Source organism: Anomaloglossus baeobatrachus, chromosome 7 (assembly GCF_048569485.1).
Source record: "Anomaloglossus baeobatrachus isolate aAnoBae1 chromosome 7, aAnoBae1.hap1, whole genome shotgun sequence".
NCBI lineage: Eukaryota > Metazoa > Chordata > Amphibia > Anura > Aromobatidae > Anomaloglossus > Anomaloglossus baeobatrachus.
In genome coordinates this window covers 170,621,286-170,634,924 of record NC_134359.1, presented here as the reverse complement: position 1 = coordinate 170,634,924, position 13,639 = coordinate 170,621,286, and the positions used below count along the sequence as shown (strand labels likewise).

The 13,639-nt window shown below is 47.4% G+C and overlaps 1 protein-coding gene across 1 annotated transcript in view; it reads left to right on the top strand.

Moving 5' to 3' along the window:
* Positions 1-13,639, top strand: part of HSPE1 (heat shock protein family E (Hsp10) member 1) — a 39,106-nt gene that overhangs the window by 11,289 nt on the left and 14,178 nt on the right. Inside the window, exon 2 of the mRNA XM_075317800.1 lies at positions 894-1,058. Coding sequence (XP_075173915.1) covers positions 894-1,058 — 165 coding nt within the window. The remainder of the gene's footprint in view (positions 1-893; positions 1,059-13,639) is intronic.

The following is a 13,639-nucleotide window of genomic DNA, read 5'->3' as shown; positions in this document are numbered from 1 at the left end:
GGTATGTGCCCTTAACATTTCCGCCATGAAAAATCATTTTGGGGTCATTTTGGAAGGTTTTCTGGTGAGTCCGTAAAAATGGCGTAAAACGCGGACAAAATTGTTCACAGCTGTGACTTTTCAGTGATAAATGCTTCAAGGGGTCTTCCCCATGCTGTTGCCATGTCATTTGAGCACTCTTCTGAGACTTTTGTGACATTTTTAGGGTTTCTCCATGCTGCCGGGGGGTCATTTCACAAAAATACTCGGGTCTCCCATAGGATAACATTGGGCTCGTTGCTCGGGCCGAGTACACGAGTATCTTGGGAGGCTCGGCCCGAGCTTCGAGCACCCGAGCTTTTTAGTACTCGCTCATCACTAGCAATGATGGATCAGCGTCAGGGATGTCAGTGCGATTTGTTTTTTTCTTTTTTTTTTTTTTTTTTGGGCCTGTTCTTCACTCTAGTGGTCAGCATTAACATCGATACTAATCAGACTATGTATTCTTCCTGTGAGCCATTAGCTAAAATGTTTGTGTGCTGCATTGAGAAATCATGAGCTGATGGTGTCGCATATACACCTGCTACCTGGGGAATAATGAAGACCAGAGGCAGTCTTCTCTTCGGGCAGCACATGCCCCGTAGCCTAGAAGATGAGAGGATTTTTGCAAAAACAAACCCTAATCCAGGAGGCATACATGTATGGCTAATTTCACCTCTATGCCACCTGTATACCCATATTAATAACTAGAAAACCCCAAAAGAGTGACATACTCCCTTTAAAGAGATAGTCATCGCTTGCCAAGCGATGACTATCAACCGGATAGTTAAGACAGGGAACACCCTTTTAAAACTGCACATGTATAATTTATACCTTTTTATATCGCCTAATATACATTTTTAAATTCTGTATAGGCAGGAAAAGCCTTCAAGAAGTTTCTTCCTTTACTTGACCGTGTCCTTGTTGAACGGATTGCTCAAGAGACAGTAACCAAAGGAGGAATTATGCTTCCTGAAAAATCCCAAAACAAAGTCTTACAAGCAGTGGTGGTAGCAGTCGGTGGTGGTTCTAAAGGAAAGGTAAATTTTTCCATTAAGACTCTGCACCTAATTCATCATATATTTTATTCTAGTATTCTGGAGTATGTATAAAAAAACAAAAACAAACTTTGAAAAGTTGCAAAATATTGGTTCAACTGGAGACTGCGTCCATACCAGTAATATATACATAGATCAGTAAAATGTATAAACTAAGCTCACAATATGAATAATAAATCATAGCAAATTAGTGAGAAGCATTACAACATAACTTTTACTAAGTATGTATTAAAATATAGCCAAAACATGTTAAAATACTGTGTATATGTGAGTAGCCAAAAATATCACTGATGTTGTCTGTCGCCTATATGTACATAAACCTATAATCAAGTGTAATGAATATCCTAAGTAAGGTAAATCCGATTAGACACGACTAGTCCTGGCTGTTTAATCCTGTAAATGCCGCAGTCCAGCAGATATTACAGCATTTAGACTGTTGAGAGAAAGATGGGACTCCCTCTTAGGCCGGGGCCACACGGGGCACTAGTGCGATCCTCGCATGACACTCGGCTCACGCTGGCAGTACAGCAGAGCAGAGTGTCATGCGAGTATCCCTGCGACTGAGGTCCGGCTGTGGAGGGGCGGCCCTCGGCTGTGGAGGGGCGGCCCTCGGCTGTGGAGGGGCGGCCCTCGGCTGTGGAGGGGCGGCCCTCGGCTGTGGAGGGGCGGCCCTCGGCTGTGGAGGGGCGGCCCTCGGCTGTGGAGGGGCGGCCCTCGGCTGTGGAGGGGCGGCCCTCGGCTGTGGAGGGGCGGCCCTCGGCTGTGGAGGGGCGGCCCTCGGCTGTGGAGGGGCGGTGGCCGGGATTTCTCTCCTCCGTAGCCGGCAATTGCGATTGTTGCACTGCACTCTCGATACACCGGTGTGCCGCGAGTGCAGTGCGATTTTTCTCTCGGCCCATACACTTGAATGGGTGCGAGAGAGTCTCGCATTACAATCGCAGCATGCTGCGGTTATTTTCTCGGTCTGATTAGGGCTGAAAAAATAATCGCTCATGTGCGCTGACACACAGGCTAATATTGATCCGAGTGGAATGCAATGTTTTATCGCACTCCACTCGCACAGTTTTTCTCGCCGTGTGGCTTAGGCCTTACATTTGATATACAGACACATTACAAAATATTATCATGTAAAGTTAAACATGTTAAAATGTAAAAAAAAATGGAGCTTTTCGTAATTAAAAATGAAAAAAGTGTGTTCCTGTGAACTGCTGATGGTTCTAATGATGGTCCACAGGATGAAGATATAAGACTCAATACAGTGTAACCGAATACATAATGGATAGAGGCGTGGAGAATCTGTTAACACCGCGGATATACACATGCAATATAAAGTGGTTAACAGGTATTAATCGAACAGTATATAACAGTGTAAACAAGGTGGTAGTGATATAATCATGGAGTCCTATAGTAGTACTATGCAAGTAATAATGATAAATGCACAACAAATAAATAGCAGCAGAAGACTCAGTACACCCTTATATTAAGATGTATTGGTGATTTTGAAACACATGGACAATAAAATAAACATTTTATATTTTCATCTTGTGACCCATCATTGGCATGATCAGCAGCACTGTGAAATCTGGTTTTTTTTTGTTGGTTTTTTTTTTCCCCTTTTTATCAAGCATTAACCATTTGTGGGTCTGCAGCAACTGACTGAGGCAATTATAGTTGTTTTCTCACACAACCCCTCCAGGTGACCCAGTTCCACCTGTAGTCCCAATTTCCTTTTGTGGGCTAAGGCTCTATTGTGCCTTACATTTTTACCACAGCACATCTCAAAAATGGGGCCTTGTCAGACAGGCCGAAACTAGATGCAAAAATGGATTAATCTGTGGATAAAATTTGGCGAACGACTATTCTTACTGACTTTGGTGGGTCAAGTAGGCTCATAAGTGGCAAATCTTGATCAAGCTAAGCAATCTGTGATAGATTGCTAACCACTAGGGATGATCGAATACCTAAATATCCGCCTTCACGAATATCTGACGAATAGGTCGGCACTAGTCGACTATTCGCGAATATTCGATGCGCAATGTAAGTCTATGGGAAACTCGAATAATTTCACAGAGCTGTGGTGACTGAAGAAAAGGCTAAAATGGATGGGAAAAGGCAGAAACAGTATGGGCACAACCTGTAGAAGGTGCGTGACTGCATTTCTGGTGTCCTGAAATAACATGCTCAGAGCAGCTCGCGCCTTTTACGTAGTCGCCAGAACAGCTCTCAAACCAAATCGCTTTTTTGAAAAACAGAATTTATCGCTCTATCTTCCCCCAGTGGCGTGTACATTTCCAGGCTGTCTGATCGCCTTCCTCAGACTCCCGATCACTTTTCCGAAGCTCGTCCATAATCTGCAATGAAAATAAAAGTATCTGAACGGATGTTGTTTTATCCGTCGGATACCGAATGGTGCGAATTGCCTGTTATCCGTCGGATACCAAATAGTGGCGAATACAGTCGCTCATCCCTACTAACCACATACTTGTATACACTACTTGCAAAAAAATAAGGATATTTGACTTTCGGGTAAAATTTCAGGATGATCCTAAAATGCCCTCTAAGCTTTTCAGGTGAACTTAATGTCCTTCTATAATCTTTTGAATGCACGTGTCCAACTATTCAATGTTTCAGTACTTTTTGCACAACTTGCTATTATCTATCAAATTCAGAACAGGTGTTTGATCCATGAATTGCTCAATATATTTCAAGATTCAAATAGAATTGATATTCATCCTCCTCATGCTGTTCATTTTGACATCAAGAGACCAAGATGACACCTAACAACTGATCAACAGTACCTTGCCATTACAAAGCTTCAAGCAGGATGTTCTAAGGCTGAAGTAGCTACTCAGCTTAGGCCAGGGGTCTCAAACTCAGCTGGGTGTATGGACCGTGTATATAGAAAAATGAAAATTGAGAAGGGTTGCATTCTCTTCAGGACAAAGTGACATTTTTAGTGATTCTATGGGTTGGGTTTTTTTTTTTGTTTTTTTTTTAAATTTTGCTGCTTTATTATAACAAACCTGCATTTTTTTTTTGTTTGGATAAGTTTATATATAAAAAAACATTTTTAAATGGCAAAAACAAATAATTTTCATGCTTAACCTCATAACGACGGCCGTACGACTTAAAGCGGCGGCAAAACAGGGTACTTATTCTGTTCCGCCGCTTTAAAGCGGCGGCCCGAAAAAACCCTGTAGCGCCCCCCAGCGACCGAAAATCTCGGGGGTTTCAGCTACCGGGGGTAGCTGAGACCCCCCAGATTATGAATCGGGGTGTTTTTTCTGGACCCCGTTAATGCGATCACCGGTATACACAGTATACCGGCGACAACATTAAAAAAAAATAAATGGCCGGTAAAATTGATTTATTTCTCATCTGACGTGATCAAACATGTCAGATGAGAAATAAATATGAGCCCTTAGTGCCCCCAAAGCCCCCGGTACCGGAGAAATCTATCCAACAGCCCCCCCCCCCTCCGGAAAATCCAAGATGGCGCCGACGCGCGCTGAAAACTCCCGCCGCCGCCAGCTCTGCATTCATTTCCCTCCGATCTGAAATGATCAAACATTTCAGATCGGAGGGAAATGTCCTCCCCCTGACCCCTCCTCCGGGCCACCGGAGATCTCTGGTCCCCGGAGCCCCCTCCGGTTCTCTAGAGCCGCCTCCCCCCTCCCTCCTCCGGAGCGTGGAAGATGGCGGCCGCATTCATCCTGCTCTTTCTGCCGCATGTGACACGTCACATGCGGCAGAAAGTTGTCCCGCCGTCGCCCAGCCCAGCCCCCCCCAGCCCCCGGTCTTACGTTACCTGTCTGCTGGTGCTCCGTCCCTGCGATTACGCCGCCTGCTTCTTGAAAGCTGGCGGCGCATGCGCAGACAGCGGCTGTCAGCTGGATCCCTGCAAGCAGGGACTCTGACGTCGCTGCTGCACAGGCTGCTGCACTGTGGACCGGGGGAGGGTGAGTATGGTAATCTGCAGCCACACTCCTCACATGGAGAGACTGCTGTTCTAGAAAATGGGGGGTACGTTCTGTGAGCGTGCCCCTCATATTCTGGAATGAGATTACTGCAGGTCACTCTGCCCTAGGTTGGACCGGGGCAGTGTGAGTGCAGTATTCTCAGATTACTGCACCCACACTGCTCATGGAGAGCTTGCTCTTCCAGAAAATGGGGGATACGTTCCCTGAATGTGCCCCCCATATTCTAGAAGGTCCAGAGTCGCCGAGGGACCTCCAAAATGGATTACAGCGACCGAAATTTATTTATTTTCAATAAATTGGTAAAAGAAGAATGTTTCGGGGAGGTTTTTTTTCAAATAAATTTTTTTTTTGTCTTTATTTTTTTCTATTACTTGACTGGGTTAGTAATGTCGGGTATCTGTTTAGATGCTGTGACATCACTAACCCCAGGGCTTGATGCCAGGTGACATTACAGCTGGTATCAACCCCGTATATTACCCCGTTTGCCACCGCACCAGGGCGCGGGATGAGCTGGAGCGAAGCGCCAGGATTGGCGCATCTAATGGATGCGCCACTTCTGGGGCGGCTGCGGCCTGCTATTTTTAGGCTGGGAAGAGTCCAATAACCATGGCTCTTCCCACCCTGAGAATACCAGACCCCAGCTGTCTGCTTCACCTTGGCTGGTGATCTAATTTGGGGGGGACCCCACGTTTTTTTTTTTTTTTTTTTTAAAAAACCGCCTGGGGAGCCCTCCAAATTGATCACCAGCCAAGGTGAAGCTGTCAGCTGTGGTTTGCAGGCTACAGCTGTCTGCTTTACCCTAGCTGGCTATCAAAAATAGGGGGGACCCCACGTCGTTTATTTTAATTATTAATTTTTTGGGGGCCTAAATACAAGGCTAGGCACCCTTTAGTGCCACATGAAAGGCACTAAAGGGCGCCAGCTTAGAATATGCAGGGGAATGGGACGTTATATTTGTTTGACATCTATCCATTCATCCATTGACGCTTTTTAGGCTGTGTGCCCACAAGCGGGGTTTGCAGCGTTTTGGGCGCAGAGTGTTTTCCCTGCGTCCATAGCGCTGCGTTGTGCAGTAGAAGCACAGTGGAAGGATTTTTAGAAATCCCGTGCCCACTGTGCTTCTTTTCTCCGCAGCATACACTGACGTGTGGCGCAGCTTCCCGAGCCTCAGCATGTCAATTTATGCTGCGGAGATGAGTGTTCTCTGCAGGTAGCATAGAGCTCCACAGCGGCCTGAACCCAAATCGTGGGCATGGGCAGCTGCGTTCTCCCGTGGACAACACTCACATCCCTGCAGGAAGGCTGACACTGTGTACTAGACGCCGTGTCGCTGGATCATGGCCACATAGCCTAAAAGTGAGACATTTGTTGCTACAGCAACATTTTTGTGAAGTACTTGTGGATTCAAAATGCTTACTATACTCATGAATAAAATCCAGTTTCCAAAATGGGGTCACTTGTGGGGGGTTTCTGCTGTATAGGGACCCAAGGGGCCCTGCAAATGTGACATGATGCCCGCAATTTATTTCAACTTTTCCAGAATTCAAATGGTGCTCCTTCCATTCCAAGCCCTCCCATTTATCCTAACAGAGGTTTTTGGCCACATGTGGGGTATCCCTGTGCTTATAAGACATTGGATAACAACCTGTGGGGTCCACGGTTTGTTGTTGTCTCTTGAAAAAGTAAGAAATTTGATGCTGAAGCAACATTTTTGTGAAAAAAATGAAAATTTTCAATATGGCAACCTAAGCTTATCAAATTCTGTGAAGTACTCTTGGATTCAAACTGCTCAATATACACCTAGATAAAAGCCTTGAGGTGTCTTGTTTCCAGAATGGGGTCACTTGTGGGGGACCTCCACTGTTTAGGCACCTCAGGGGCTCTCCAAATGCAACATGGCGTCCGCTATTGATTCCAGCCAATTTTGCAGTCAAATGGCACTCCTTCCCTTCCGAGCCCTGCCATGCGCCCAAACAGTTGATTTCCACCACATATAAGGTATCGCCAAACTCAGGAGAAATTGCATAATAAATGTTATGCTGAATTTTTTCCTTTTACGCTTGTAAAAAAAAAAGCTACCTGGTTGAAATAACAATTTTATGGTAATTTTTTTTTTTTTTTTTTTTCATTCATGGCTCAACGTTATAAAATTCTGTGAAGCATCTGGGGGTTCAGGGTACTCACCAAAGTTCTAGATAAATTCCTTGAGGGGCCTAGTTTCCAAAATGGGGTCACTTGTGCGGGGTTTCTGCTGTTTAGGTACCTTAGGGGACCTCCAAATGCGACATGGTGCCCGTAATCTTTTTCAGCCAAATTTCCTTTCCAAAATTCAAATATTGTTCCTTCCGTTCCAAGCCCTCCCATTTGTCCAAACAAAGGTTTCAGACCACATGTGAGGTATCACCGCGCTCATAAAAAAAGTGGGTAACAAACCTTGAGGTCAAATTTTTGGTATTACCTCTTAAAAAAGTGAAAAAATTAATGCTAAAGCAACATTTTTGAGAAAATTATTAAAATTTTCAATATGACAACGTAACGATAACAAAATCTGTGAAGTACCTGTGGATCCAAAATGCTCACTATACCCCTAGATAGAAGCCTTGAGGGGTCTAGTTTCCAAAATGGCATCACTTGTGAGGGGTTTCTTCTGTTTAGGTACCTTAGCGGACCTGTAAATGCCACATGGTGCCCGCAATCTATTTCAGCCAAATTTGCTTTCCAAAATTCAAATATTGCTCCTTCTGTTCCGAGCCCTCCCATTTGTCCAAACAGAGGTTTCTGACCACATGTGGGGTATTGGCGCGTTCATAAGAAAGTGGGTAACAAGTTTTGGAGTCCATTTTGTTGTGTTATTTCTTCTAAAAGTGAATAAATTTGGGTTAGAGCAACATTTTTAGGTAAAATTTAATTTTTGCTTTTTTTCATTCCACATTGCTTTTGTTCATGTGAAGCACCTGAAGGGTTAATAAACTTCTTGAATGTGGTTTTGAGTACTTTGGGGGTGCAGTTTTTAGAATGGTGTCACTTTTGGGTATTTTCTGTCACCTAGGCCCCTCAAAGTCACTTCAAATGTGATGTGGTCCCTAAAAAAATGGTTTTGTAAATTTTGATGTAAAAATGAGAAATCGCTGATAAACTTTGAACCCCTCTAACTTCCTAACAAAAAAAAATTTTGTTTCCAAAATTGTGCTGATGTAAAGTAGACAAGTGGGAAATGTTATTTATTAACTATTTTGTGTCACAGAAATCTCTGGTTTAACGGTATAAAAATTCAAAAGTTGAAAATTGCTAAATTTTCAAAATTTTTGCCAAAATTCAATTTTTTTCATAAATAAACGCAAAAAATATTGTCCTAAATTTGGTACTAACATGAAGTCCAATATGTGACGAAAAAACAATCTCAGAATCACCGGGATCCGTTGAAGCGTTCCAGAGTTATAACCTCATGAAGTGACACTGGTCAGAATTGCAAAATTTGGTCTGGTCATTAAGGTGAAAATTAGCTCCGTCACTAAAGGGTTAATTTAATTTACCGTCATCTCCGGTTGCCCCTTGTTTTTTTTCTTTTTTTTTTTTCCAATCCCTGCTGTGCTTGCCTTTCTGCAAGACTGTATGGACTCGTGACTAGCCCTCAGTACCCTTAAAGGTCAAGTTTCTGCCTTGTCAATTTTTTTCCAGAAGCAGCTGGCTTCTCGCCCTCAGGTCCGTACCTTTCTTCAAGGGGTAGCGCATTTGGTCCCTCCTTATCGCCACCCCTTAGATCCCTGGGATCTGAATCTGGTTCTCGGAGCTCTTCAGCTTCCTCCTTTCGAACCTTTAAGAGAAATCTCTCTTCAACGTCTCTCTTGAAAGGTTGCCTTTTTTAGTCGCCATTACCTCTATCAGACGAGTGTCCGAACTGGCGGCCCTTTCCTGTCGTTCACATTACCTGATATTCCATCACAATAAGGTGGTCCTTCGGCCTTCCCCCGCCTTTCTTCCGAAGGTCGTGTCTTCTTTCCACTTAAACGAAGACATTGTGTTGCCGTCATTCTGTCCGGCCCCGGTCCACTCTTTTGAAAAAGCCCTTCACACTCGTAGATCCGCTGAGCCCTAACAAGATCTAATCTCCAGAACAGCGCCGTTGCGCAAGTCCGATGCCCTCTTCGTCCTCTCAGGACACAAAAAGGGCAGCCAGGTTTCTAAATCCACGATTTCTCGATGGATCAGGACTGCCATCTGTGAGGCTTACAAAGCACGAGGTTCTGTTCCCCCTCAATCTGTGCGGGCCCACTCTACGCGAGCAGTGGGTGCTTCCTGGGCTATCCGCCATCAGGCTTCGGCGGCCCAACTTTGCAATGCCGCTACCTGGTCCAGTGTGCACACTTTTACAAAATTCTACAGAGTGCATACGCATGCCTCCGCAGATGCTGCTCTTGGAAGACAAGTCCTTCAGGCGGCAGTGGCCCATTTATAAGTAGCCACTGCTTGGTTTCTTGACAGTGTTGATATATGTTCACTGCCGTTGCAGTTGTTAGTCAGCTCTTAGTCTGATGTTATACACTGTTAATAGTTCAGTTCCCACCCACGGACTGCTTTGGGACGTCCCACTGTCTGTGTCCCCCAATGAAAAGGCGAGAAAGGAAATGACATTTTTGTGTACTCACCGTAAAATGTCTTCCTTGGAGCCTTTCATTGGGGGACACAGCTCACACCCTTGTGGTTTTCGTTGTTCTTCTCCTACTGCTTTTACACCAAGCTGAGTTGTTTCCTGCCTAGCTAGGGTATATGCTGTGGGGGGAGGAGCTAACACTTTTTCAATCTAGTGTCTTGCCTCCCTGGAGACATCATAATACCCACTGTCTGTGTCCCCCAATGAAAGGCTCCAAGGAAGACATTTTACGGTGAGTACACAAAAATGTCATTTCTTTTTACATTTTATCACCTTCTTGTAATATTGTTTTACAGTTAGCAGCATCATATAGTAATCTCAGCCAACATCTTGTAGTAATGTCCCCATGCTGCAGTAATGTACCCTATCCGTGTGCCCTGTAGTAAGGTGCTCATCCTTGTGGTATTGTGACCAGTACCTTTTGTGCCCATCCTTGTAGTATTGTGCCCAGTAGTATTGTGTGTACACGCATGCACCCATTGAGACCGCAGCGTTCCGAACCCTTATTGCCAGCACGGGCAGCTGCGGTCTCCTGCGGAGGAGAGAAGCTTCCTTTCAGGTCAGGGCTCGTCGCGTCCAGTACTCAGCGGATCCTGATTGTGAGCACGTACCTGCTTGTTGCGACTCGTGACGACTGTAGCTCTATGTCGGGGGCGGCACCGGCAGGACTTTACTACAATTGAATAATTTGCGGTGTGGCATAGCGGAGCTGGATGCTGCCCGCAAATTAGATGCAAGGAGGTGACGACGTACAGCGACGTCACTTCCTTGCATCTGATTGGCGGGCAGTAGACATTTGTATAGCGCAGAGAGCTCCTCTGCGTGGCACCGCAAATTATTCAATTGTAGTAAAGTCCTGCCGGTGCTGGCCTCTGGTATAGGGCAGCGATAGTCACGGACGGGGTCTGCGGGCCGCAACAAGCAGCCTCGGGGGCCGAATGCGGGCGGCGTGTTTGAGACCTCTGGCTTAGGCTATGTTCACACAGTGCATTTTAAGATGCAGCGTTTTTGGCCCCCAAAAAATGCAGCCACAGCAAAAATGCATAAAAAAAAAAACCCATGCGTTTTGCCACATGCGTTTAAGTCAAATCTATTGACTGGAAGAGCTCAAACACTGGAGAAACGCAAAAAAAATTGCCATGCTGCATCTTCAAAAATGCAGCCAATATTAAGGCTGTGCGCGCACGTTGCGTTCTATTATGCAGCGTAAAATAGTCACTGCATGTGCGTCTCAGAACGCAGCCGAAAAGCTGCGTTCTGAGACGCATTCGGCAAAACGCAATGTGCGCATATTCCTGCAGAATTAATGCGTTCTGGATGCTTGCTCTGCCATGGGAAAAGCATCCAGAGCGCACATTTTTGACAGTGCGGTCCCACTCGGCTCTGCAGCATCCCCATAGACTTGCAGCAGAGCCGACTGGGACCGGAATGTCTAAAAGAGCACATGGCTAGCTGCGGGAGACAGCCGCGCAATTAGAATGAACTCGGGTGAACTTCACCCGACTTCATTGTGATCGCGCGGCTCTGTCCGTGTGCCGCGGCTTGGTTTGCAGTCACAGGTGAAGGACTCGCCTGTGACTGCAAATCTGAGTGACTGCAGTGAGCCACGCGATCACCAGTGCCGTCACTCAGGTTACCCGCGACCAGCTCGAGTCCTCCACCTGAGACCTGTGGCCGTGGGCAACCTGAGAGACGTCCCCGCACACATCCCGACGTCCCCGCACACATCCCGACGTCCCCGCACACATCCCGACGTCCCCGCTGTGAGACTGTGACCGGGGTTATCTATGACGGCCGGTATGTCTCGCCCCGGTTGTGCTCACTCCATGATAGAAAGTAAATCCACTCCAGGGTTAATGCTGTTTCCCTACAGGCTGAAGGAAGGGTTAAATGGAAACAGGAACAAGGGCAGGTGTGCCGGGTGTGAGGGAGTGAACAGAACTCCCTGAGTTCTCTGCTGGAGAGGCACATGTATATTGTTGTGGACTTTTGTTTGGACATTAAACCGTGTGCTGTGAACCTTAATGCCTGGATCCCGTGTCTTCTGCTGCGCAGCCGACCGTGCTACCTCACATATGGTGGAGAATCGGCGGGCATGCCAGCCCGGTGAGGTGTAGCATACATCCCTGGTGACCCAGTAGCACATGTCCTGGATTCGAGCGGCTATACTACAGCCCAAACCCGGTGACGCCATGGAGGACATACTAAAGCAGCTGGCTCAGGCTAATGCACAGCAACAACAGGCTAATGCACAGCAACAAGAGGCTAATGCACAGCAGCAACAGACCAATGCACACCTGCTCCGGGCGTTGGAACGTCAGCAGCAATCCTTGCAAGTGCAGGAAAAAAGGCACCAAGAACAGATGGTTCTCCTGGCCAAGTCGATCCGTGCCGGACCGGCAGCAACAACCCCGGGACCGGGTGACGACGGCAGCGTCCGGAAAGCGGTGAGACAAGCGTTGCAAAAGATGACCCCGGGGGATGATGTGGAAGCGTTCCTGGCGGTGTTTGAGCGGGTGGCCGAGCGGGAAAAGCTGCCGACCCCCCCAGTGGGCTGAGGTATTGTCGCCCTATCTGACGGGGGAACCCCAAAAAGCGTACCTGGACCTCTGTACCGAGGACGCCATTGACTATGCGACCCTGAAAGCCGAAATACTGGCTCGGTTGGGGGTGAATACCTATTTACGGGCTCAGCGGGTTAATCAGTGGTTCTATGAGGAAGCCAAACCCGTACGCTCCCAGGCCTATGACTTGTTGCATCTTGTAAAAAAGTGGTTGCAGCCTGACACTCTGAGCCCGGCGCAAATGGTGGAAAGGGTAGTAGTGGATCGTTTTGTGCGTACTTTACCTGTCATCATTCAACGGTGGGTAGGACAGGGTGACCCGAGTACCCTGAACCAATTAGTGTCCCTGGTAGAGCGGCATGTGGCTACGCAGGACTTGATACGGGACACTGAGACTTTGCGTACCGCCCGTCGGTCCGGCCCCTCCAAGCCTAGGGCCAAGGACCCACCGCTGACAACTGTGCAGGAGTCCGCTACCGTCCCGGCTGAGGCCGCGCCCGCCGTTCCTGAGGTCCGGAAGGTTCTGTACCCTAAACGACAACTTGTCAAGGGGGTTTCCTTCCCTGTTAGATGTTGGCGGTGCCAGCGGGTGGGACATATGGAAGCCCAGTGTCCACTGACCACGGAGCCCATGGATTGTGGGGTTACCCGGCGGGGTTCAATGTATGCTCAGGTGGTGTGTACCGCTGACCTGGTCTCCCCAGAGTCTGAGCCCCACTTGTGCCAAATACAGGTGAATGGATGTCCGGTTACAGGATTGTTGGATTCCGGAAGCTTAGTGACCCTTGTGCGATCCACCTTGAGGGCTAAAGTAAAGGCCACAGGACGTACCGTGGGGGTGGTTTGCATACATGGGGACCGCCGAGACTATCCCACGGGGATTGTCACCATCACAGCACCTTGCGGTCAGGTGCAACATGAGGTGGGACTTCTTAACACTCTTCCTTATGACGTGATCCTAGGAAGGGATCTGCCCTATTTTTGGACTTTATGGAGGGGACCCCCTAAGTCCCCTCAGATATTGGTCGGTCCGGGACCTGAGCCCTACAATCCTGAATCCGGGACGCCTGCCGTAGGGGTCACCATGATAGGGACAGAGTGTGAACCCGATAGGTCACCCCTAGAGGTATTGGCAGGAGAGGCTGAGACGGTCGAACCCATCCCAGAGTTGGAGGCGTCCCCGGATACGTTTGGGACAGCCCAACTCCAGGACCCTACATTAATACATGCCCGGAGCCGGGTGACAGTAATTGACGGGGTGGCACAGCTGCCCGGTGCCCAGGTAAGGTACCCCCATTTCGCTCTTAAGCAGGATTTACTCTACCGGGTAGATGAAATACGGGGCGTGGGGGTAGAGCAGTTGGTGGT